The sequence below is a fragment of the Sardina pilchardus genome, chromosome 12, assembly GCF_963854185.1.
Source record: "Sardina pilchardus chromosome 12, fSarPil1.1, whole genome shotgun sequence".
Taxonomy (NCBI): Eukaryota; Metazoa; Chordata; class Actinopteri; order Clupeiformes; family Clupeidae; genus Sardina; species Sardina pilchardus.
In genome coordinates this window covers 6,905,596-6,930,313 of record NC_085005.1, presented here as the reverse complement: position 1 = coordinate 6,930,313, position 24,718 = coordinate 6,905,596, and the positions used below count along the sequence as shown (strand labels likewise).

The 24,718-nt window shown below is 47.2% G+C and overlaps 1 protein-coding gene across 4 annotated transcripts in view; it reads left to right on the top strand.

Moving 5' to 3' along the window:
* The window catches only part of LOC134097557 (A-kinase anchor protein 7), a 34,071-nt gene extending 23,005 nt beyond the window's left edge, over nt 1-11,066 (top strand). For 2 of the 4 annotated variants that reach the window (XM_062550445.1, XM_062550444.1), the window contains 2 exons: nt 7,952-7,987; nt 8,613-10,288. In XM_062550445.1, coding sequence (XP_062406429.1) covers nt 7,952-7,987; nt 8,613-8,848 — 272 coding nt within the window. In that variant the 3' untranslated portion in view covers nt 8,849-10,288. Of the gene's footprint in view, nt 1-7,951; nt 7,988-8,612 lie in introns of all 4 variants that reach the window. The other 2 variants (XM_062550447.1, XM_062550446.1) reach the window with 2 other exon arrangements.
* The last annotated feature ends 13,652 nt before the right edge of the window (nt 11,067-24,718 follow it).

Below are 24,718 nucleotides of genomic sequence, written 5' to 3'. Positions count from 1 at the left end.
ATTATGTTAAGCCCGCCCACCGACTCTATACACGATGTGATTGGTCCGGTGATTCTTCCATTTCCCAGCTCCCAAGCTCTACGGAGCGTTGCTAGACTGCCCCGGCAGCCGAATCAGATTTGCTGCCGCTAGGGGCGTCTAGATCTCTAGGCTAGGATTCCTTAGCACCATGCTGCTTTTTCCCCCCTTTTACTCTTGTGCCATTTGTCCATGAGAAGCGGCGGTGACCGCAGTGCTCTGAGCGGCTCCATGTGCTCTGAGCGGCTGTGTTCACTGCTGTCCGGGGTTTGAATGCCGGGTCTGAAATGATCATTGTAGGAATGTTTATTTCCTCTTAATTTGCATCGGCCACAGGATTCGGCCTCAGCACCATACTGCTTTTTGGTTTGTCCGTGAGTGAGGCAGTGACCACAGAGTTTCACTGACCATGTGGTTGAATGTAGGTAAACTGGTTAAATGGTCACCTCCACTGTGTGTGTGTGTGTGTGTGTGTGTGTGTGCTCTAATTGATTTCACTGCTGTGAGGGTTTTGATTGCCGTGTCTGAAATGAGCATCGCAGCGATGTTTATGTCCTCTTAATGTGCGTGGGAAGTTTAATGATTACCACATAGGGAGTGATCACGTCAGAGCATTTATAAATACACTTTAAATACACTTTCCACACCAGCATGGAGAAAGACTCTTTCGCTGGGCAGAGCGCCGCACAAATTCATCTCTCCCTCTTCGGCATCAAAGTGGCTGAATAAAACCATCATCATCAAGATTGCATTCTATTCAGCCTGACACCCCCCACTCTCCAGGGAGCCCATTCAGAGCCCACAGCGAGCATGGAGTTGAATGCTTAGTGCCCAGGGGAGCACACTACAGTGTGTGTGTGTGTGTGTGTGTGTGTGTGTGTGTGTGTGTGTGTGTGTGTGTGTGTGTGTGTGTGTGTGTGTGTGCGCGCGCGCGCACACTCTCAGGGAATACCCCAGGCTTGTGTGGCCAGCGTTTTTTCCTTTCCCCCTACCAATCACATAGGAAATTGGCCGTGCCGGCGCACGGGAAACGTATGAGAGGGAAATCTATTGTGGTAGGAAAATACAGGAGAGTGTGTGTGGGGAAAAAATCAGCTGCACAAGCAAAGCACCACTGACAGGGCATTGGTTAGGCAGTCACAGAGCAATGAGTGCACAGGCAGTCAGAGAGATGTGTGCACACACACACACACACGCTCGTACACACGCTCGTACACACACACAGCGGCTGTCATCTGCCCGCCATTCCACAGCAATTATTCAAGGCAGTGAGCAAGGAGGGGGGGGTGGGGGTGGAGCTTAAGCCCCCCCCTTTTGGTCCGCTCCACTGACACACACACTCACTCACTCACTCACACACGCACACACACACGCTCGCAGAGCAGACCGAGCGAGACCCACTCACTCACTCCCTCCCTCGCTCGCTCGCTCGCTCCCTCGTTCGCTCCATCGCCGGGCTGGTTGGCTGAAAGGGCTGCGCGGAGCGCCACTTCAGCCGCCGCGTTCGTTCGTGCGCTCGTTCGGCCGCCTCCGCTGGAAATACAAACGCAGGAGGACCACGCGACGGGGGGAGAGAGAGAGAGAGAGTGAGAGAGACACACACACTCTCGCACACGAGGAAGAAGAGGAGAAGAACAGAGAAGAGGGAGTGTGAAGAAAGAGATTGTGCGAGAGAGAGAAAGAGAGAGAGAGAGAGACGGAGACGGAGAGACGCCGGGAGAGGAGAGGAGAGGAGCGGAGAGGAGAGGAGAGTGGACTAAAAGAGAGTGACCATGGGGCAGTTGTGCTGCTTCCCTTTCTCCCGTGCCGAGGAGAAGCTGAGTAAGTCCGCCGCTGTTTGCCGCCACTGCCACTGCCGCCGCCGCCGCCGCTAGCGCGTCTCTCTCCCTCTCCTGCTAGCGCTGGGTGGTCGGGGCTTACCGGGACTCTGTCCCACATTCACCAAATCCCCACTTGCCTCTTAGCGCGATTGGCTTACAGCAGAGGATTGCTGTTGTGTCTTAATGCTGCTTTGTGGGGACGGAGACCGGGGTGTATTTCATCAGGCGTGTGAAGGAGAGGTTCGCAAATCTGCTCTTATCTCTAAGGGTTGGGCTTTACAGTGTGTGTGATTATTTGTGCGTGTGAGTGTGTGTGTGTGTGTGTGTGTCTGTGTGTGAGAGAGAGAGAGAGAGAGAGTAGAGAGCAAGGGTGTGTGTGTGTGTGTGTGTGTGTGTGTGTGTGTGTGTATTGTGTTTTATAAGCAGCTGTAAAATAGCAGACACGTGAAGCTTGCGAGTGGTGCGTGACGCGAGGCTTGGACTCTGTCACCATTGTGCTCGGACGTGCCCAGTTGCTCTTTGTCGAAGTGCCAGGGTTCCAGAGAAGCCCCCGTCTGTCTGTCTGTCCATTTGTGTGTGTCTCTCAATCACTCCCTTTTTCTTCCTTTCCCTCACTTACTCTATTCCTCGCTCTCGCTCTCTCTCTCTCTCTCTCTCTCTCTCTCTCTTTCTCTCTCTCTCTCTCTCTCTCTCTCTCTCCCCTTTCTCCAGAGAAGCCCCTGTCTGTCTGTCTATCTGTGTGTGTCTCTCAATCACTCCCTTTCTCTTCCTTTCTCTCATTTACTCTCTCTCTCTCTCTCTCTCTCTCTCTCCCCCACTCTGTACCCTCTCACTCAGGCACAATAGGCAGTGCAGTGAGGCTACGCTACGCTCATTGGGAGCTGCCATCCCCCTGCTCCTTGACTGTCTGTGACACACAGAGAGAGAGAGTGTGTGTTGTGTTTGGAGAGGTCCCTGCTCCCTGTGCTGGACGTGGACCCCTCCTCGGTGAACAGTGGCAGTGGTAGCCTCGCTCTTCTGTTGCTAGGTTCAGGGATGGCTGCGCGTATCCATGCGATGTGAGGAGAGCATTGTGCACGCTGCTTCAGCCCGGCGTAGTCCCAGGAGCGAGAGAGGGGGAGAGAAAGAGAGATAGGGAGAGAAAGAGAAAGTAGAGAGAGAGAGGGAGAGAAAGAGAAAGAAAGAGAGAGAGGGAGAGAAAAGAAAGAAGAGAGAGAGAGCAAGAAAGAGACTGACTGCAGGCACTCACAGATACTCACAAGCACAGGCACACACACAACGCACTACGCATACGCACACAGGCACAGTAGCTGCACTTAGTAACGCACTCACACACACATACACACACACACATTGCCCTACTTCTGTCCAGAGTGTAGGGGAGAGGGGATGAGAGAGAGAGAGAGAGAGAGAGAGAGCGAGAGACGTGGGGGTGATGAAGGTAGAGGCAGAGCTGGGAGGGTAGGGAGACCTAGCGGAAGGACGCGTATTGGGTTCTCACTTGTCACTTGGAGCAGATACTTAGTCAGGTGATGGCAGCCTCCGAGTGTAAGCACAGCTGGACACTGTGCATTTGTGTCTGTGTGTGTGTGTCTGTGTCTGTGTGTGTGTGTGTGTGTGTGTGTGTGTGTGTGTGTGTGTGTGTGTGTGTGTGTGTGTGTGTGTGTGTGTGCCGCTGTGGTGTCAGTGAGAAGGGGAGCTGTGTGGTGCAGGAGCAGGAGCAGGAGCAGTGTTGGCCCACTGATAGCTCCCCATGGCGATGGCAGGGAGATGTGGAATGCTCTGGCAGCCTCGGAATACTCAAGTATGCTGCTGCACTGAGTCTACCGCACAGGCAACTGGCTACACTCACCGGCCTCTCTCTTACACAGACACACACACACACACACACACACACACACACACACACACACACACACACACACACACACACACACACACACACACACACACACACACACACACACACACACACACACACACACACACACACACATACACACACACACTGTCTCTCTCTCTCTCTCTCTTACACACACACACTGTCTCTCTCTCTTACACACACACACACACACTCTCTCTGTCTCTCTCTCTCTCTCTCTCACACATACACTCTCATTATTCCTCCTTCATGTGGCTAGAGACTGGACGGTGTGGGAGTAGGAGGTTGTGGTGATTGTTGTTAAGGAGTTGCTGGTCAAACACTCCTTTGTTTGTTTTCTGTTGTTGACACACGGATTTGGAGTGGACTCTCTCTCTCTCCAGCGGCAGTGACCAATCTGAAGCACCACTCGGCTGCCTGGATAGACGGAGGCGGTTACGTCAAGGCTTATGTGTGAATGAATATTAATCATTTGCGGTTGTTGTGTTTCTAATGGCACGGAATACTGAACAGAGAGGGGTTGCCACTGAAAGCACTGCACATTGTAACTTCTCCATTCGCTGCGGCTCCCGGAGTTGTGGCCACAGTGTCACAGTTATTTCAAGGACTGATTTCCCAAGCAGCGGAAAATCCATCTTGCCGGTCTTGAATTTGACCCTAACGCAACAAACGCCAGTGCCGACCTTGTGCAAAGTTGGCCGCGGCGCTCCAAAGACTTTTGTCAACGTTTGTGTGTGCGGCGGTATGCAGCAGCCTGCGTAGCGCACCGAGGCGATTTGGATTCCATCCCTGCAGTAGTCGCCCTGAGAACATCAGCATGCGAAGGCGGCGTAGAGCATCTCTCTGCTGCCAGCCCACGAGCATCTCCCTGACCCACTATTTATATACGCTTCCATTCCCTCGGGCGACCATCGCTCCTGTGTGTGTGTGTGTGTGTGTGTGTGTGTGTGTGTGTGTGTGTGTGCCCCTTGGTGTTGTGTGTGCAGCCTAATGTAACGTGCTGAAGACCGAGCGAGCTGCCAACAGCCTCGTTGTAGGTACGGTGCGGTACGATGCAGTGTAGCGTAGCGTAACGCTGTGATCGCCGCAGCAGCAGCAGCCACGCGCAGCTCTGCCTGCACTCCCCCCCCCCCCCATAACCCCCCACCCTTCCGCTGCCCCATTTTCCTCATCTGACCCCAGCGCTGGGGATGAGGAGGAGCGCTGAGGAAAAGGCGCGTCCCTGGGATAGGATGGGACGCCTGCCGCCGCCGCCGCCACCGCGCTTCCTCAGGAAATGCCAGCGTTCCCAGGGCCCCCGATGCAGGACTTCCCGGTCGGTCGGTCGGCTCGTTAAGACGGCGCTCTGCGCTGAGCTGTGTTGCCCTGCGCTCGTAAGTGAATTAGCCCGGCTGATTGGTGACTCAGAAGCCCTGGCTGTTAATAGCCGGTGGGAGGGGGGGAGACGGCAACCGTGTGCAAAGTTTCTGCTCCTGGCACGGCTACGATGGGAGCACTGTGAGTTTTATGGTCTCTCACAACAGGCGAGGCAACAACACAACAACAAGTGTTGTCGACTAACACACGGCTAACATAACTGCCAGCGTCGTGGAGACGCATCGTCCCTGCTTTTGAAACCTGGTCGAGCCAGAGCCTTTTAACTGGAAGCATAAACAACATAAATTACAGTTTTATTCAACAAGACCTATCAAATCAAAGCCATCTCGGCAACGGAAAAATCACCATCCGATAGATCACACGTGGCCATCCTTCAACATGTGGCACAAAAGCATTTCAGACCCAAACTATCTGAACTGGCTTTGAAATGACACATTTGGGACAAATTGTTGTTACCTGCTGAGCTGCACAATAGCGCAGAGAACAAAGTGCCCTCTTCACGCTGCTAGCATCCACCGACGTTGGCTTTGAATAGTGCCAAAATGCACCGTGACCTCCCCCTCCATACTAACCACCAAGAAGCCTTTCATGTTGCCGAAAGCTTCAGATGGCAGAAGTCCTTGGTGCACTCGGGCTCGGATGAATGCCAGTCACTATGTAGGGTCCTGCTTCCATGCACTGATGGAGCAGAATGGAGGTGTGAGAGGAGAAAGCTGAGGTGGGATTGGAGGGCTTCAGGACTGGTGATGTCTCTCTGCTCGTCTCCTGGAGGTGATTGAGCACGTTAAAGCAGAACTATGCCATTTTTTTTAGCTTAATTTGCCCTAACTAGTCAGCTTCGGAGTCATTAGAATGGTTATCTGACTTATTTGGGGTTGAATGACAGCTGTCACGCTTCCCCCTAGCGCCTCTGAGCGGAAAAACCACGCATGCAAGTTTCGTGCCACCGGGTCGACTGACCGATTGAGGAGTTTTGTAAAAAATATACACTCTAAAGCTGTAGGGGAAGCTCTGCAGAGAAATCTGCAAGCATAAAACGAGCGAAAAGTGAAACCGGTGACGAAATGGCCAATCCTGCATAGTTTCCCTTTAACACCGGAATGAGCTTGGCACCTGTGTGTCTTACTGCTTGTCATTCACACTTATGCAGATGAGTGAATATTAGACACCGGAGAAAACTGTCAAGAAAAATGCAATCCATGTTATGGAGAATGGATAATTAGTGCTTGAAAATATGCAAAACAATCTTGAAGTGGATGGATAATTTGGAGGCTAATTATCATTCAGCGGAGAGGTGTGTCCTAATTAGAGGGGGTTCACACAGAATTTCTGGTCATCTGGGGTTAGTACAAAATTTATCTGACAGAATTATCTCCGAGATGCTGTCCAACATTGAATATGCAGCTTTGCATGATAATGATCAAACTTGAGTGAAAGTCTTGAAAGTAAGAAAGGTTCAACTCCCGGCGCTAGGCGCAACACTGTGAGGAGTATGTGAGGAGACACACAAGTGCTCACTAATGCCTGGTCTTCTCTTAGTAAGCAACACCACTCGAGTTCTCACTTTGCGTCCTGGTTCTCAGTTGGCCTATTTCTGATCGCTTCCACAGTATTTCATGAATTCGCTCTTGCTTGTTTTATTGGCTTTGGTGATTGTCTCAGGTGGGGGTATTGGAGAATATGCAGCCCGCAGCTGGTGCTTGAGCGGTTTGTTTATCCAGAGAACTATAGCCAGTGTTATTACTTTATTGGTTATTGGTGGATGTTCATTTTGCAAGTGAGCTGCTTTATATGACCTGTTGGTTCATGCGCAAACCTGACATTTACAGTACAGTACAGCCAAAGGTAGGTGACATTACTGTATTAGATTAGATTAGATTACAATCCACTTTATTGTCGTTGCAAAAGTAAGGTCAACCAGTATAAATATTCTCATTCATTTCATTTAAAAGAAAGTGTGTCAGAAGTGACGGACACTAGTTAGAATGAGTCAGCATGTGAGGATCGGTGTAATGCAAGGAGTTTCACTTGAGAAGGTTTTTGAAATCTCTTGAATGAGCCTTCCTCATCTGTTGCCTGTAGCAGAACACAGGGGCCAGTCTGCAAGGCACCAGTTATGGGCCTTTGAGGAAGACAGCCTGCTGTAAGTCATTACGTGATTTGAGACCCCTGATGAGGCAGATAAACAGACAGCTATTTTGTTGTTGTTATTGTTGTTCTCTACGTGCAGTTAGATCTGCCAGGCGGAAAGCTTGGAAATTTAAGGGGGAAGGGGGACATTTAATGCTCTTCATTTTTCTAGACTCAAGAAATGAAAATTGTTGATAATTAAATTGTTGTTGTCATGTATCATAAACTCCAGCTTTTGGTAATGTTGCGTCATAGATCTCAGTAATAATGATTATTCGCCGATTTTAAGTTCTATTTGATTGGTTTAACTGCTAAATAGGCCCATTGCTAAAAGCACAGCTGAACTCATGAATCTGAAAGCCTGTTGCTGGAGGCAGCAGACCTGAATGATGGTAAAAACCAATCCGAACCGACTCATCCTGCAGAAATGCTCCAGAACCATCTGGCCTCAAACGACATCCAAGTGTCTGCGACCAATCATAACGCTATCTGATAATGGCATGCTGGGTGAAGACTCTAATCAAGAATGAGCTATCAGCTGTGTGATTTGGTACGGCCGTCTCCTCCTCAGCAGCATCCGATCCGATTGCATTGTGTCGAGTGGGGGAATAATGGTGATTCTGAGAAAATGACGACGTGAGATGAACAAATTGCTGGTGATAAATGACAAGTGTTTGTGAAAGTAGTACAATGGTTTGCTAAATGGATATTGTTTGTCTTGCAGATCTTACTCAAAGAGCTCACCGAGCCTCACGGACAAGTACGTGTTTCTTTCTTGTAGGCTACGAGGCCCCCACCCCCCCATATCCATCCACCCACTCACTCCTAGAATGTGGCACTCTTCCCCTTTGACCCCCCCCACCTCCACTGAACCCACTATTGTGTAGCTGACAAACAAGGATACCCAGCTGACACCCCATCAGCAGAAATAGCTCTGTTAGCTAGCCCTGTCTCAGTATGTAACAGTGAGTGCCACTTCCCCCTTATCAAGGCTACTGCCAGTTAAATACCATGTCAGTTTGATAATTTAATAATTAAGCCAGCGTATTTTCTATTTCTGGGCAGTGCAAGCAGCTTGACGCCACGTAGAGCACAGTATTTCTTACTGTGTAGTGCAGTAATAGCTTCACCAAACTCTTGAAATGTATATTAAATCACAAAGCTCAGCTCTTTGCAGAGGGTTGACTTGGATCTGCTCAGCAGAGCCTCTAAGTTCACGTGGTTAGTTTTCAGTAGTTTCAGTGGTTGCAAGCTTTTCTGGACAGTGTGAGTGACGCATTCCTTCCCTTCCCCTCTGGTGTGGTGTGTGTGTGTGTGGTGTGTCCGTGTGTGTGTGTGTGTGTGTGTGTGTGCGTGTGCGGTTGCGCGTCCGTGTGCGTCTCCAGGTGGAAAGAAGCATCCGGAGCCGGACGATGAGGAGCTGGTAAGCCTGAGCAAGCGTCTGGTGGAGGACGCGGTGCTGCGGGCGGTGCAGCAGTACATGGAGGAGACGCAGGAGACCCAGCAGAGCAACGGCGCCGCCGCCCAGACCAAAGGCCCCGAGGGCCCCACCACGCCCACTCCGTCGCCCGCCGCCACCCAGCTCCCGGCGGGCACCCTCAACTCTAACGCCAGCAAATGACCGCCCAGCCGACAAAGCCCTGACCGCCGCCCCCTTTGCCCCCTGCACAGCCCACTGAGGGGGCCCAGCCTCTGCTACTGCCCCCACCCCACACTCCCCTACCCCAAGGCAGGGCACCAGCCAGAGGTGTCCACAGCTTGGGCAGCAGGGACTGTATATGAAGAGCCGGAAGATGAGGAGGAGGAGGAGGAGGAGGAGGAAGAAGAGGAAGATCTCTCTTGAGAATTGAAGGCTTTTTTTTGGAGTGTTGCGCAGTGTTCATCTTGGATATGCTGCAGTGAGGATTTAAGAAGATTGGAAGCTTGTGCAGCTTTTTTTCTTTTTTCTTTTTTTTTTTTTGATTTCTTTTCTGTTGTTGTTGTTGTTGTTATTTTGTTCTGAGTTATGATCCCCTGCCAAGCAGCTCAGCACAACCCACCGTCTCCTCCTGTCTTGACTCTCACAGCACCATTTCACACTCTACACTTGTACACAAATTAGTCTTTTTTTCCCTTTTTTTCTTGACTATTTTCATTTAGAGTGACCTTTTCTCTTCTGTCCTTGACAGTATGTGTGAGTGTGTGTATTTGTTTTGTGAGTATCTTGGGTCCCTGAGTGGAAGACTTTGACCTTTTGTGCTGAGGTCCGACTAGAATCGACCTGTCACACCCACACCCTGGGTGCTCAAGCATTGGGTGGAGAAGATGGATAGCTCCGGTCAGGCACACACTACACCTGCATCTCTTTTGCGGCGAGTTGTCTGAAGAACCGCAAAACAGGCAGGCCATTAGCTGATCAGTGCAAAGACAATCACACGTCTCGACTAAACCTTAAAATATCACTACAGAACAAAACGAAACAAAAAAAAATGCCAGCTTCTCCGAAAACCTTGTCAGAAACTAAGACCAATGAAATGTGTTTTTAGAGCTCGTATGAAATTGTACCATTATTATTATTATTATTATTATTATTATGATCATGGACTATGCAGTTGAAAAACATGCTGTGAACGATGTTTACACATTGTCCGTTCAGTGCTATGTGTTTGCTGAAACTTGAAAAAAACCGTGGCGTTTTAGTCCTAGCAATGTCCATGTTGTGGGTGAGGATGCTTTACAACTCCACAGAAGAAAAGATCCCATGAAGCAGAGGCTATAGGCTGGGAGTGCGGGGCTGAATGGAAAGGGTTAAGAGGATTGGCAACGATCATGTTTTGAGTTCAAAAGGCCAGCCAGTGTTTTTATTACGTCTGGTTTTTGGTTCTTGTTTTTGTTTTTTGTTTTTGTTGTCTTGTCTCATTGTTGATGTTTGGAACAGGGTGTGAGTGTGAGGGGAGGAGCTCCATCAGAAATCTGCTGGACCGTCAGAGAGAATCGGTCCGGCAGAGACTGGGGAGCATTCGGACTCTCCTGGCCCAGCCGTCGGTGCGAGCGCAGATCATCCAGGAGCTCCGTGGGGAGCGCAGGACACACGCACCGCCTTGACCTCTCCTTGACCTCTAGACAGACAGTGTTCAAGACAACACATGGTGGAGGGAAATGGCCTCTCCACAGCCAATGAAGTATTGCTATTGCAGCTGTAGTGATTGACAAAAAAAATGGACTGTTAATGTGCTGTGTAAGAAAGGATAAGACACACACACACACATGCATAATGACACATACACACGCACGATCACGCACACACACACACACAAAGAGCTCACTGTTTAAAGTCAGTGACTAAGGTGAAAACAGCTGACAGGTTTGGATGATTCCCATATTTACATTATTTTAAATTATTTTTGCATTATCTCATTTTAAATTATGTCTTTAAAACCTGTTCTTAGATGCAAAAAGCACAAACACCTAAGTTGAAGTTTTAATGTTGTTTTTTGCATTTCATTATTAGGGTCAAAGAGAGACCTTAGCTACCACTTCCAGTGGCCTTAACTATTCAATTAGAACATGGATGTTTTCATCATAACCTTGACATGGTTTCAATGCTTTTTATTTTTCATCGTCTGTTAGTATTACGGCTGATAACCTTCACCAAAACCTTAAAAAGAACAGAACACATGCTTTATTTTCCCATGTCATATTCATTTGTTTGCTGTCATACACAATGAGTCAGACATCATGAAGTGTTTTTTTTTGTTTTTTTCCCTTAATACTTCAGCTCTGCCAGATGTCAAGAGTGTCATTTAATATGTTCAGCCATGGTGAACAGTCCGACTCAATAAAAGCAGGATATGATTTTTCTTTCTTATTCCCGTCCATTTTCTTCCTGAATGGGGTAAAATGACTAGTCTTGAGTGTAATGACCGCAGTATTGAGCTCCGCTGGCCCCAGAACAACCAACTTTAGATGATGTTCAGCCAAATATTTGCATTACAAAGATGCTGCACATGCCTTAGATTCAATTTGTACAACAAATAACAATGTTACTTTCAAGTGACTGGCTGATTCATATTTCTATTTTGTTATGAAAAGATGCATTAAACAGTCTACCTTCAAAAAGGAATGTGGCATTTTCTGTCAAGTCCACGCTGGTCTCCCGTTAGACGACTCTAAAACGCGTATTTGAGAAAGCAAATGCAAGGAGGCAATCTCCTTCAAAAGGTCTTTGAAGTGAGCTCTTCCAAGCATTGCTTTTTATAGAGATCTCTGCACAACAGGGATGACGACTACTGTGGCCATTCCCTAGAGTCCTTTTGCACACGACTGCCCAAATCCACATCTTTACATCACCTCCGCAATATCCCCCCTTCTTTCTTTTTTTTTTTTTTACTGCCCTCCCCTCTTCTTTTCTCTCTCTATTTTTGTTCTGACCCTCAAAGAACGGATCCAACCCTGACAAGGCACCATCTGCTCAGGTAGAAGAAAGGAAAGCAAGAAAGTGAGGGATAAAGAAAGTGGAGAGAGAGAGAGAGGGTGCAAGCGAGCAAACAAAGTGGCATGCGATCCTCTGAAGCTAGACGTCTGAGGAAGCTCTCCCCCGTGGGCCTCCCTCCTGTGTTCTTATCATAGAGGATCTCTCCAGCTGTGCCTGGGCCCGATCGATGGCAGGGCAGAATGGGAGGCTCCAGGTGGGCCAGCAGGTTCTGTGGCAAACAATTGCCCAGGAAAGACATATGACCCAGATGCCCTTCAATGTCATTTGTGTCAGTGTCATACTCTGAAGCATACATCGGGTGCCTCTCATGTGGTCTTTTATACACCCTCCCTTCCTTCCTCGATCCTCGTCCTCACCGATCTAGATAAAGAATGATGGGGCGGCAACAATGGGATAGTCTATCCAGTGTTAGTTATAGATCAGTGGGAACGAGGATCGAGGAGAGAGTTTGAGAGCCACCCATTGTCTCTTTTATAAATGGTTTGTGCAGTTTTCCTCACTGGAGCACTTGGAGGCCATATCAAAGCCCTTTAAGGCAAGTCCTTCCACTCGGTGGCCATATTGCAACGCACTCTGGGCACTTATCAGGCATCTACTTTGTATCCATCTTCCCTCATTTATATGAATGTATATGTAACGGTGCAGCTGCCCGTTACGGCTACAGTTTATTTCACACAGGAGCTAAATGTACAACACGGACAATGTGATTTAGAAACAGTTTATTTGCCCACATGAACACAAATGCCATCCAGCATGGTTGTAACAGCAGATGAAAAACGCAAACGGGACTAATGAGTTACTTTCCTTATTTTCAGGGTGGCAACATAATTTATACAGAATTCTATTCTTGTGCACTTGGTGCAAGGATATTCTAATAATGATGGGCATTTCCCCATTTTCCGAGGGGATGAGCTCCTTGTAATACTGTGAGATGATGACAGTCAGTGTGCAAGCACTGTATATTAACCATAAAACTACATTCTGTCCATTACTATTATTTTCTATTTGTTATGTATAAAGTAACATGAGTTTTAATGTTAGTTTTAATGTCAATGTGATGTTCATTGAAATCATTGTAAATGCCTTTGGACAAAAGTGTCAGCTAAGAACTAGCTATAAACCCAACCATAACAGTTGAGTTCAGATATCACATACTGACCTAGTCTCATATCAAGGCATTTCTAGAGCTGTCCCAATTTCCCCAACATCTTTATATAGCACTGTTGAGTGGCACAGAAGAGTTTTTACATTTGGTCTGGTTGGCAGGACAGCTGGGTACGCCTACCAGAGACGACCAGTGCAACGCGAGGAGAAGGGCACGTGGGAGGAGGCAGCGCCCGAGAAGTAGTTTGAGTCACTTGCCTTCTCGAGCCACTCGAGTTTTCGCAAACACTCTGAAGTCCACGTCTGTCCTCTCTCTCTCTCTCTCTCTCTCTCTCTCTGTCTTCATGCAAACAACACTTATATACTCGTGTCAATATGTCTTATTATGAATGCTGAGAACTTGTTGAACACTAATGAATGCTAATTCGCTTGTGCTAAAGGCCCTTTTGAGGTGGCACTGTTTGTGAGCTGACCGAGCACCAGGGTGTGATTATGCTTGCTGATGGACAGATGGGAGAGTGGGCCCTGGAGGAAGTGAGCCTGCACAAAACTAAAAGGAAGTGCTGTTGTAAGCTGAATATACTTCCACCTGAACAGTGCGAGGAGGCACATCAACAAAAGAGTATTTAATGTATTTTGGAGTGCGCCTCAAAGATTCATTTGGGATGTGGATTGTGCTCTGACGCAAATGGTGAGAAATTCTCTCTGGTAATCAATGGGTAGACAAGGAAGTTCAAGTCAGTGAGACTATAAATTCCAAGAGGAAGACCTTTGATTCTCCAGACTCTGGATTATTATAAGTAAGGGGTCCATAGAGAGGTTTTATGGTCTTCGTGCTGTAAACCAGCTGACGTCACCTGTGTGCCCTTTGCCCTGTGAAAGACACATTTTCTCGTTGCAAGAGTAGACTAAGAGCAGTGGCCATTAGGTATCTGCTTCCCTAAGATCCTTTAAGCCTTTAGCTCATCATGGTTGAGGATTCATTTGATTGCATTAAGCTGACTCTTATCCGTCTGGACTTGCTGTACAGTTCAACTGTATTGCATATTATCCCTGCTGTATTTACCGTCGATGTTCCATGTAAATGTAATCTATAACCGAGGAGCACAGTGCGCGCATCTGCCACTCAAGTAGAACGTCTGTCTCTATTGACACAATTTTCTAGGTGATCTTTAGGTGCATATTCATATTAAATAATATCACTGCATTTGGAGAATCTGAACATCAGGAAGAATCCCATCAGGAGTCAAGATCTGCTTTGTAACTTCCATTTCTCCTTCATTACAATTAGAACAACCGTCACGTTTCCCTGAAAAACAGGTCATACAAGGAGAGAGAGCATGTAAATATTTAAATCAGTTTTCACATTTGTTCACCGGCTCTCTCTGGTTTGTTCCCATTCATGGGCCAAGAAAAGCGTGTAACAGGCCTCAGCATAAATATTCATGGCATTTGTCTGTATTTAGTTTGTGACGACTGCATACAGAAAAACCCCTGCCACAAGGTCTTTGTGCATTAATATTTAATATCTTACTGCCCGTCATCCCTTGGAATAGAGAATTCTGTCATGCTGCATGTAAAAACACTCTCTAAAGACAGTCCTTTCATACAGCCCATAGAATTTAAAATATCATGCTGTGTGACTGCACGGAATGAGGCAAACATAAATCTTACAATGAACTGAACAAATAAACTACATGGCAACATCAAGCTAATGAAAACCAGAAACCACAGAGTGTTTCCCCTAATGCTTTTGCATCACAAAGGCTTTTTCCATTTCGAGCTTCTGAAATCAATTTGTTGGTTAATTAGGACTATTCCCACACCACTTGCATTCCTATACATCCGTATGGATTGTGTGCAACCTGAAACAGCAACAGAACAATCAGTTCTGGTCAAAGGCAGACAGCAATGTTTAGTCAGACTGTAGAAGGTGTGGAAGTGACCATTTTGTGACATGCAGTTGACTTTCCATTTACATGACTTCAAAAGTAATAGTCCCATTTGCTTAACATCACAGTCATACATCACAGTCATATTGCAAACCTCCTGCATGATGTTCCATCTGGACCTGGATAAGGATCCAGATTTGTCTTTTTTTCCCTTTTTGAATCACATTTATAGGGGCAGTTTCTGCAGTCGCCTGACTGCTCGAGTTGTGGTGCTAGTTTTCCCCTGTATAGCAGTAGCTGCAGTAGGCCTACCCTTCAGCATCATATATGTCTTGTGACAACACATGCTGATCTTGAGATCAGAGATAACCCGTAGTACATGCCTCAAGCCAGATGTAGTGGGGTCATAGAAACATCTGGAGTTTCCCTCGGTAACATATGCTCTCTTTTATCTTTTCATCAGTGTTCATCTGTGTGACAACATTACTCATTACCAAAGCAGAAACCACTGAGGAAATAATTGATAAGTTCGAGATAGCCTTATCTGTGACTGACAAACCTTTATGTATCGACCGTCACCTACTACCCAAAATGATATAGGTCTGCCACCTGAGTCTGATTGAGGCCAGGTTTTCCTTCTCCCAGCTGTGACAGCAGTCTTAGATATCAGTGTCAGTATGAGGAAAAGACGGAAAGCTAATTGCTAGGTTTGCTATCTGATCAAGGACAGATAACTGCCAGTTTCACTAAAGCCACAACACACTCACTGCATGTGTCCATGGCAACACCAAGGAAGTGGCGACAGAATAAATGTACTTATCACTAATCACTGCTCGGGAATAGTCAGGAAAAATCTAAATATGATCCTTTTGTGGTGTGTGTATGGGGGGGGGCTATACCTTTTTTCTTGGATCCCCCCATTACCATCACCCTCTCTGATGGCCAACAGCACATCATCATCAATCCACAAATAGGTCTAGGCTATGTAAGCATTAACACACACACACACACACACACACACACACACACAATCTTTTCTAATGACCAAATGATTTCAAAGAACACAGATGACACAAAGAGATAAAAGGAACACATAGGCTACTGTTGTCCACCCATAGCCTACTGCATGAATCAAAAACAGCGGCTATCTTAACAACATGGACAGTTTGTCATCTGCCATACAGATAACAAAGATGCAGACGGAGAGCTCAACAGATTTGTTTTCTAGCGTGTCCACTCGCTGGTCTGTCTCCATTTATTCATTGTCCTCCACTCCCTGTGACATGACAGAAGCAAATCTGCCACTGTGAATGAAACTGGCCAGACAGTTAATGACCATTACAAAAGACCATTTCACCCCCACTGTATCTTTAAACCCATGAGTCTGTGAAAGGGTCCTCTGAAGTGGCGGAGTGGCGATTTGAAACCCACAGTGGATTGCATCATTCCTTCCCCCCATGGCGAAACCACCAGTCTCAGAAGAGGTCAAACTCATGTCACCTTTCACACACACACACATTCACACTCCTGTCAACACAGGCCTCGCCCTCTGGGCTGGGTGAGAATTGCATGCGCGGTGGGGGTTGCACAGGACATTTTGGATGAGGTCTGCACCCTTGAAGGTGATTTATCATCTTGGCTGGTTATGGAGGGGGAATGAGGTGAAGTTTTCTCTTCTGTGAACACGGAGACACGACAACCTCATCAGCCAATCACTCTTTCATACTTAGCCTATCTGCAGAGATGTCCAGGTCCAGCTTCAGAAAGTAAAATCTGTCACTGTTTTCTTCAGGCCTGAAAATAAGGATCTGTTTGTCTCACAGACGTGATTCAAGGATTGTGTAAGGGCAGGCATTTGTTTAAGCATCATTCTGTAATTAGAGCTAATTAAATTTTAATTCAGGTGAGTACCCTTCCCCCGTCTGTATCTGCAATGATGTGTGCCTAAACCTCTGTCTCTCACCTCAGCTCCTCTTCAAGCAATCATCCAGCCGTAATCACCTGTCTCTGTTCAGTCCCGGGCTGTTGATTGTTTCTCATTTCCATGGGAACGAGTGGAGGTGAATGAAGAAGAGGGGCCTCTCCTGGATGAATTTATTCAGTTATGGTAAACCGTTAGAGTCCGTCTACGCGTTTGCTGCTGCTCGTCTGTGGCGAGGAATGGGGCCGTCAGCCGCAGAGTCCTGCCGAGAGTGCCCGCGGGGGAGAGGCGTGATAGATCACCAGGAATACACGCGTGCATACCGTGGAAATGCGCAGCGCAGCGACCTCTTATTCGAACTCTTGGTGCGATGAAGCCAATTTGCCGTCTGCTAATGAACGCTGAGCGACACAGCCGTAACGGCCTCCGCAGCGTTCCCAGTACTCATTCATCACCTGCGGACGGTTCCCACTCACGTCGTGCTCACAATGGAGTTAGCATGCCTAATTCGTTTTGCCTTGGCTTTCCGCTTTAATGTGCCGCCTCTAATCAAATGGAGGTCTGTTTATGTGGTAGGGTTGCCACACGCTCTGGTTTTCCCGTGATTGTTCTTTATATATATATATATATGTATGTATATATATATATGTCTGGCCCTAAAGACTTAGGGCCCATTCACACTAGGTCCGCTGGACCGGACCCGGGTTCGTTTGGGCCGATGGTTCGGTTGTTTTTGATAGTGTGAACGCAACCGTACCGAACTTGGGTGCGGACCCGGGACCGGACCCGGGTCCGCCTGAAAAGGTGGTCTGGGGTCCGGTTCGCTAGAACGCTGGAGAAGGTTGCTAAGCAAACGTTCTAAAGATTCTTAAGAATCTTTACCTTTATCCTCTTCATTGCACTGCCTTTTGCTGTGTTGCCAAGTGATATTTTGTAAACAGAATTCTGGAAGTTCGTGTTGCTTATGACGCAGACAAACATGTAATGTGAACAGAGACCAACTGCGGCAGAAGTAACCGCACTCGGGTCCGGTCCAGCTAAACGGACCTAGTGTGAAAGCAACCTTATTTCGTAGTTTCACATTTAATAAAATATACATTCTGCTCATGCAATTGGCTACTATCTTGAGCCAGCTGTCGGAGGCAGGTACTGTATACATGCGCTTATTTGATTGGTAATGCAGACATGCGAAACGAAAGTTTACCTCAACCATCATCATCACCGAGCAACTACCGGCTACGCGCAGCATGGCCTAGCCAAGGCCTACCCAAGGTGATCCGTTCTATGCCACTTGTATTTTGTGCCCAGCCAAATTGGTAGTCAAGGGAGATATGCTGTTGACACCCACAAGGAAGACACTTCGTTTGGATAAGTAAAGAGATGTACTACCGTCAAAACACATTCTTCATAAACATGTGTTTTCCATGAACATCTTTTTTAAACACTGCTAGCTACCATGGGGTATAAAACGAGTGGAATCGCTTGCTTGCAAACAGGCTATACCAATGATTGCATGCAAACTGAAACTTGAACAAGAAGTTTCGGACGTTGGATTAATCCATTTACAGTTAGCCACCTGTCTTTTTTGTGAAGTAGACTAGTGGGTGTCATTTGTGGGTTGTCAATGATTGGATTGTAGGCCAACAGCTCCACAGGTAGCCTACACAGCTCCAAAAAAGAATCTTATACGTAGGCCTATATGGTCGGGGTGTCGTTTTTATCTTGAAAAGGTTTAGAAAAAAAAAAAAGAAGAAGAAGAAGAAAGAAAGAAAGAAAAACAGCTCAGTCCAGTGCCCACCCAAAAATATTTGGGTTTGCACAACGCCCCTGTCTCGAGATCTTCACGTCTTCCCCCTGGACAAATGGCACATGGGCCAGTGATTTAATGTCTCTCTCTCTCTGTTGTCAAGCTCTCGATTGCCTTTAAAACTCAGGTAAGGATAACATTTTCAAGATCTCTGATGCTGTAAGACTGAGGATCTACAGAGACACCCAGTGCTTACATTTATGCTATATGTGCTATCCAGCTGTTATCATGCACTGACCTTGGCTTGTTCAAAGCAAATCTGTCTCAAGTCTCCATGGATTGCTAGGGTACCAAAACAATTGGCCTTCAATTGAAATGGAATTGAATTTTGTAGAACATAGTAGAAAATAATAAAGATAAATTGGCCTTCAGTTGTCTTCAGAGCTGAGTTAGCTGACACATTGCTCCCCTGACTTGCTGCTGCAGGTTTCTGCACTGAAAGAAAAAATATTTGTGTGGAATGTGCCCCCGATGCTGAAGAGCGGAGCATGATAGGTTCACTTGGTGAAAAATCTAACTCGGGGCCTAAGGGACCGGAACAAAATTCCAGCAACCCTCATCCCCTTATTTCATCTCCTTTGGTCTGCGTAGAGCTCCTAGTTCTGCATGTGCCTAGTGTCAATCCTTCAGTGGGAAGCTTCAGCCCAGAAGCAGTGTTGCCAGATTTGGGCTTCTTTTTACATCGTTCGGCAGGGGAAAATAACATTTTGAGTGAAATGGTTCTCTATGAGAAAAACGTGGTTGGGCAGTTTTTTGCTGAAGACGGCAGGGTGATTGGGCGGAAATCATTAAAGCTGCCAACACTACCCAGAAGTCTCACTGCTCATAGCAGCCTCGCAGCTTCTCCCTATTGCCTGTATAATAAAGACCTGAACTGTATCAGTTAGAGGAGCTAGGGAGTACAGTAGGAATTGGATTAGGAGAGTAATATCCTTATAGGGATTAAAGCCCTGCTGGCCTATGTATTGGTATGAGAGTGAGAACAAAATCAATGGACTACAATGTCTGTGGTAAGACACTATAGCGTAGGTAATACCAAGAACTATAGGAAAAGCAATCCTATAACAACCATTACATAAACTTGTATGATTGCTGATCATGTGTATATGGAATCAATGAAGCCTGCATTTTGTTGATTCCACAAAACAAACAGTGTCTCAAATGTATTACTCAATATTGCAACGTTGCAACACTTAATGCATTAGACGGCCCTAATTGTTCCTCTCCACAAAAGGTCCTCTAAACTGATTTCAGCGGATTTAATACTCGGCGGTCGCAGGAGGCGTGATTAATATGATAGAGGTTTATCACCTGGAGGACTCTTCACACCACTAGAGCTCATTCCAAAGTCAATCTAATCACCAGACCCACTGAGGTGATTGCCCTTTCAATGACATCTATTGTAATATTTAATTTTTATTCCCTCACAGTATGGCACTTATTCGTACAGTGCCATAACGTAACAATATGTCTCAAGGCGCTTTACAGGGCTAAGCTTGACCATGAACCACGATCCCCACAGAACAACAGATTTTGTTCAGGCAGAATTCATATACAAATATAACAAATTCATTTGGCACGAGCTGAGTGACATTGTCTGATCATGCACTGACCTGCCAAACCTTAATCATATGCCAGAACCGTGGTCCCATCGTGCCTGTAGACTCAGTAACATTGGCCTTTGTTAATGGAACTCATCTACAGGGTCAGGTAAGTCAAGGAGCACATTAACCTTGAACACGGAGAACTGCCTTGTCAGTAAGGTAAGTAGCTGTGGTGCCACGGCTAATGAACTTGTGCACACACTCACACGGGGGTGGGACCTCCAAGCTAAACATTATACTTGCAAATGTATGTACAGTATATGCTCTGGTCAGAGGGAAAACCCAAGCATATGGGTCTGGTTTGGTTTGGTTATAAAGTGTTTTTCATGGACTTTCTGTCAACTGAAAAGCGAAATGCAGAGACGAAAGATAAGGTTTGCTTTGACCAACTGTGGCTTCTACAGTATACAACAAAATGACAAATTTATTGACTGAATGGCTTGTGAGATGAACAGGGGCTGAGGGTGCTACTACCACACACACACACACACACACACATACTGTACACACACTCTCTCGCTCTCTGTCATTCTCACTCAAGGGTGTGGATGTACGGGTTTGCATCAGCGACAGTGAGAAATGAAATGTGTCACCTTTACCAAGCTGTGCTCGGCTTGTGGCGCGACACTTGGCTAACCGTTCCGGATGGCGGCTTGACACGCGGGCAAACACCAGGTAGACATTAATCCTCCCAGATGCTCCCAGTTGCTATGGAAACCCAGTCTGGTTCTCTGAAATATGGAACATCATGAATCGTGAGTAAGAAGGATTGGGGGAGGTGTGTGAGTGTGTGTGTGTGTTTGTGTGTGTGGAGGGGGGGTGGGGGTGGGGGGGTGATTCCAGGCTTAGAACAAGGGCAGATGAGAGGGAGAGAGAGGGCAGAGAAACAAGTCATCCATATCACTGTAGAGAGAGACACTCCAGGCACAGAGGGGTGAGGTAACTGAGGTCAGGTGCGGCCGTGGCACTGTGTGTGTGTGTGTGTGTGTGTGTGTTCTGTGCCACAGTAGGAAGACCGTGCGCATTCCTGTCCGCTCACATGAACGTCAGCTGCCCCTCATGCCACGGTGCCTCCGAAGAAACAACGAAAGAGAAAAAAAGGGGGGAAACATTTTTGTTTTATCACTTTTGGCACTGGTCTCTGAAGATGGCGATCTGTTTTTCCATTTCCACCCCCCTCCCCCATACCGCCCCTGTGCTCTCAACAGGAAGGATATACCCTCTATCAGACAAGACAGGAGAGAGAGAGAGAGAGAGGGAGGATAGGACAGTCATTAACCGTGAAGCCATGTGCTGACATACAGGCTGCCTGTATTCCAGAATTACAAAGATCCGCACTCTGATAAACAACCGCTCGATGGACCGTGTTTAACTAATAGTCATGTGTCTCACCTTGTTTGTGTGAGGATCTTTTCACATCAACCGAAGTTATTCTTCACTCAAGGGGGACACCATTTGGACATTCCACTGATTAAATTATGCCTGTTTCCGAATCATTTGGCACAGGCAGAGAAAGATCATTCTGGCAGGGAGAGAAAGAGAGAGAGACGGAAAAGGAAAAAGAAAGAGAGAGAGAGAGAGACCCCCGAGTTTGCTGGGTGCAGTCCTCACCCACGTTGCCAGGTAACACAGACCACCATTCCAAAACCCACAAATAGGATCCAGAAATAGGTGACAGACAAAGAGCCCCTTCTGAAAAGTCACTATGGCACATTCACACGTACTGAGAGGAGAGAGCACCCCTCCCCAAACCTGGCCCCCACATTACCCTCTCACCACCAGTCTGAACTCATGTATAGGGCACCCCCAATTCGGGATCGGACCATTCGGATCAGTAACACATGTGACTTGTCTCAAACAGCGGACAATGGAGCCATACTGTGATCAGAATTTCATCATTTCACATCCAATCCTGTCTGACACCGAGCCAACGCCTTGTAGATTAATCGACCAATATGCAATGGCTAATGCGAGGATTGGTCCATTTAAATGGCTATTGAGGTCATTATCAAGCTCCTCCAGGGAGGATGGGAGCCTGTCGTGACTCTGGCGCGGTGTAATGTCTTGCTGAAGGTCACCTCAGACAGCAGACGAGTGGACGTAACCTCATCTGACACACGCGCGCCCACCGCAAGCAGACACAGACTTCCGTCACACGTGTTAGGTGACCTATCGAGTGGCACGGCGGAACTGCTCCGAGAGGCATGGAGGAGCCACGGGTAATGAATGACCAGAGGGACCCCTGGACCCAAATGCAGTTGGCCATCTCATCCCCCAGTCTACCCACATCCGCGGCGCATTGATTTGTGCCGTATATGTGACCCAGGGCCTGGAGCCAAGGTCCCCACAGGGTCCCTAATGTCCCTCACATCCGTGCAGGAGCCTGGCAGAGTGAGGGGTGAGGAGGGGGTGGGAGGGTGGAACCGGGAGGGGCGGAAGGGGGTCTTGCAGGCTCAAATAGCACCAGCTCCAGCGATTACTCTCAATTAGAAACAGATTACACTGCACGGAGACAGATGGGAGGGCTGGGCCACACCGAAGGCAGGCACGACAAGACGATCGTCGTTAATTCCCCTATCTTCTTGGCGCACACCACAAGAGCTCGGATCTGAGCTGAAGAGCGATCGAATTCATCTGTGAGGTGAGGATGCTAAATACAGGTAAAGGCCAAGGAATCAAAACAAAACAAAACAAAACTGAACTAAACAAAGCAAAACATAAATGAACAGCAGAAGGGGGCCATCTATCACATTGCCAGCCCAACCATCAGCATCACCTAAGGCAGCTCCGCTGTCTCTTTCAGAGAGATGATGAAGAGGGCCACGCATGAGTCAGCCTGGCTGTTTACGCTGTGAATGTCCTGAGGAAAACATTGTGCAGAAATGTGATAATGATAATCTATAAACCCTGACAGAGAGACAGCTGTCTTCTGAATACCCCCCCCCCCCCCCCCCATAAACAACAAGGGGTCCGATAACAAACATAAATTCAAAGTCATTCTGGAATGTTTGTGTGTAATCAGGGACCAACGGTGAGATTTCTTCTTAGACGTTTTAGTTGAAGGCTGAGTGAAAGGCCTTTTGCCTTTAGGACCATACTGATCCGATGAGCAGGCTATGCGTCCGACAGCACCCAAGTCCAGCTTTGCTCGCTTGCGTAGCAACCACTCTGCCTGGCCCACACAGATTACCGAACCCAATCAAACTCTTAAGTGCTTGTGAACGCGAATCAGTCCTGCTTCTAAGCTGGACCTTGGCTCCTCCAGTGCCCCTGCGTGCTTCCGCTCCCCAGGGGAGCAAGCGGTCAGTTCAGCGCTCGTCCATACTTGGGTGTCGTCAAGGTCAGCGTGGTGACCATGGCAACCACCTAAGCGGGGCCACAGATGGTCCGGTCCGGAGGGAGATGACGTCGGGTTGGACGGCCAAACACAGGGCCTCAGGTGGGGACCTGACGACTACAATCTGCTTGCCGATTTGGAATGGACACATTTGGATAATATGAGGTTGAGGTTAGGATGAAACTCCTCCTGTCCAGTCACTGAAATGAAATTCCATACTCACCCCAATATACAAACTTATATAACTCATATTACTCATATTTCTCCAATGATTCATACATTATTTAACTTACAGTACGTTTTATTCAGATTCATTCTCCCATATCATTATTTTTTTAAAAACCTTAATCCTAGTTTGTAATCCATTGTCACCGATGGATTACACCAATGAACCACAAACCAGGTTTACCCATCTCCCTATAAAGTGTGTAGACTAAATTAAAGCAATGATGACAAATAGTCAAAGCCTGAGACGCATGATGAGAGTCAACTCAACACATGTGCAGCGGACTGCGATAAATGAGACTCTGGGGCTTCAGGGGATGTAAATAGCATGTTGCCAAAACGTTCCTATTTGTTTTAATGAGATATGCCCTCTACGGGGACTCGTTCAAATGCTACTACATAATAATTAGTCAAGTTTTCAACTATCTGTCTCCTTTTAGATGGCGTGAATATAAAACAGTGTCATGGACTTGAAGTGTTGCAATAACAATTTGAATGTTGATTGTTGAACAAACAGCGCTGGATTTAACAAAGGCTTTATGTATTGGGAGACTACCAGTTCATCAAACTCTTTTAATTCAATTAGCCTGGCATTGATTTGCTATTGAGTCGCTATATATTCGTGCCCAGACCCCTAGTGGATGAGGCGGCAGGCGGGGCGAATCAGCAGGGAGTCAGTTGCTGTGACTGGGGACCGGAGGCGAAGCACATGACTAACCTCCTCCAGGCCATCAGTATTCATGTCTGACTCCGCTCTGTTGCTGCTCACTAGCTGCAGATATGTGTCAACTACCGCCGACCAGAAAATAATGAGGGAGAAAGGGAGAGGGGGAGGGCAATTGCTCACAGCACAGGCTATATTTGAATAAATAAATGCTGGCGGCGTGAATCCGAATACGTTGTGTCCCAGTTTTTACTTTCCTTCACATGATTTATTTTCAATGGGTATTTTCCAGCTTTTTATTTGGAGAAGAATGTGCATGTCTTCATACTCATCTTTTCACACATCATTTGCAGTGTGACAGGGTTTTCAAAATAGCTATATTCTGTGTTCATGTTATGCTAATTGCAATAGGAGTCCACAGACTGGAAAAATAATTACTAAGCAGTAAGCACAGAGGAATGCC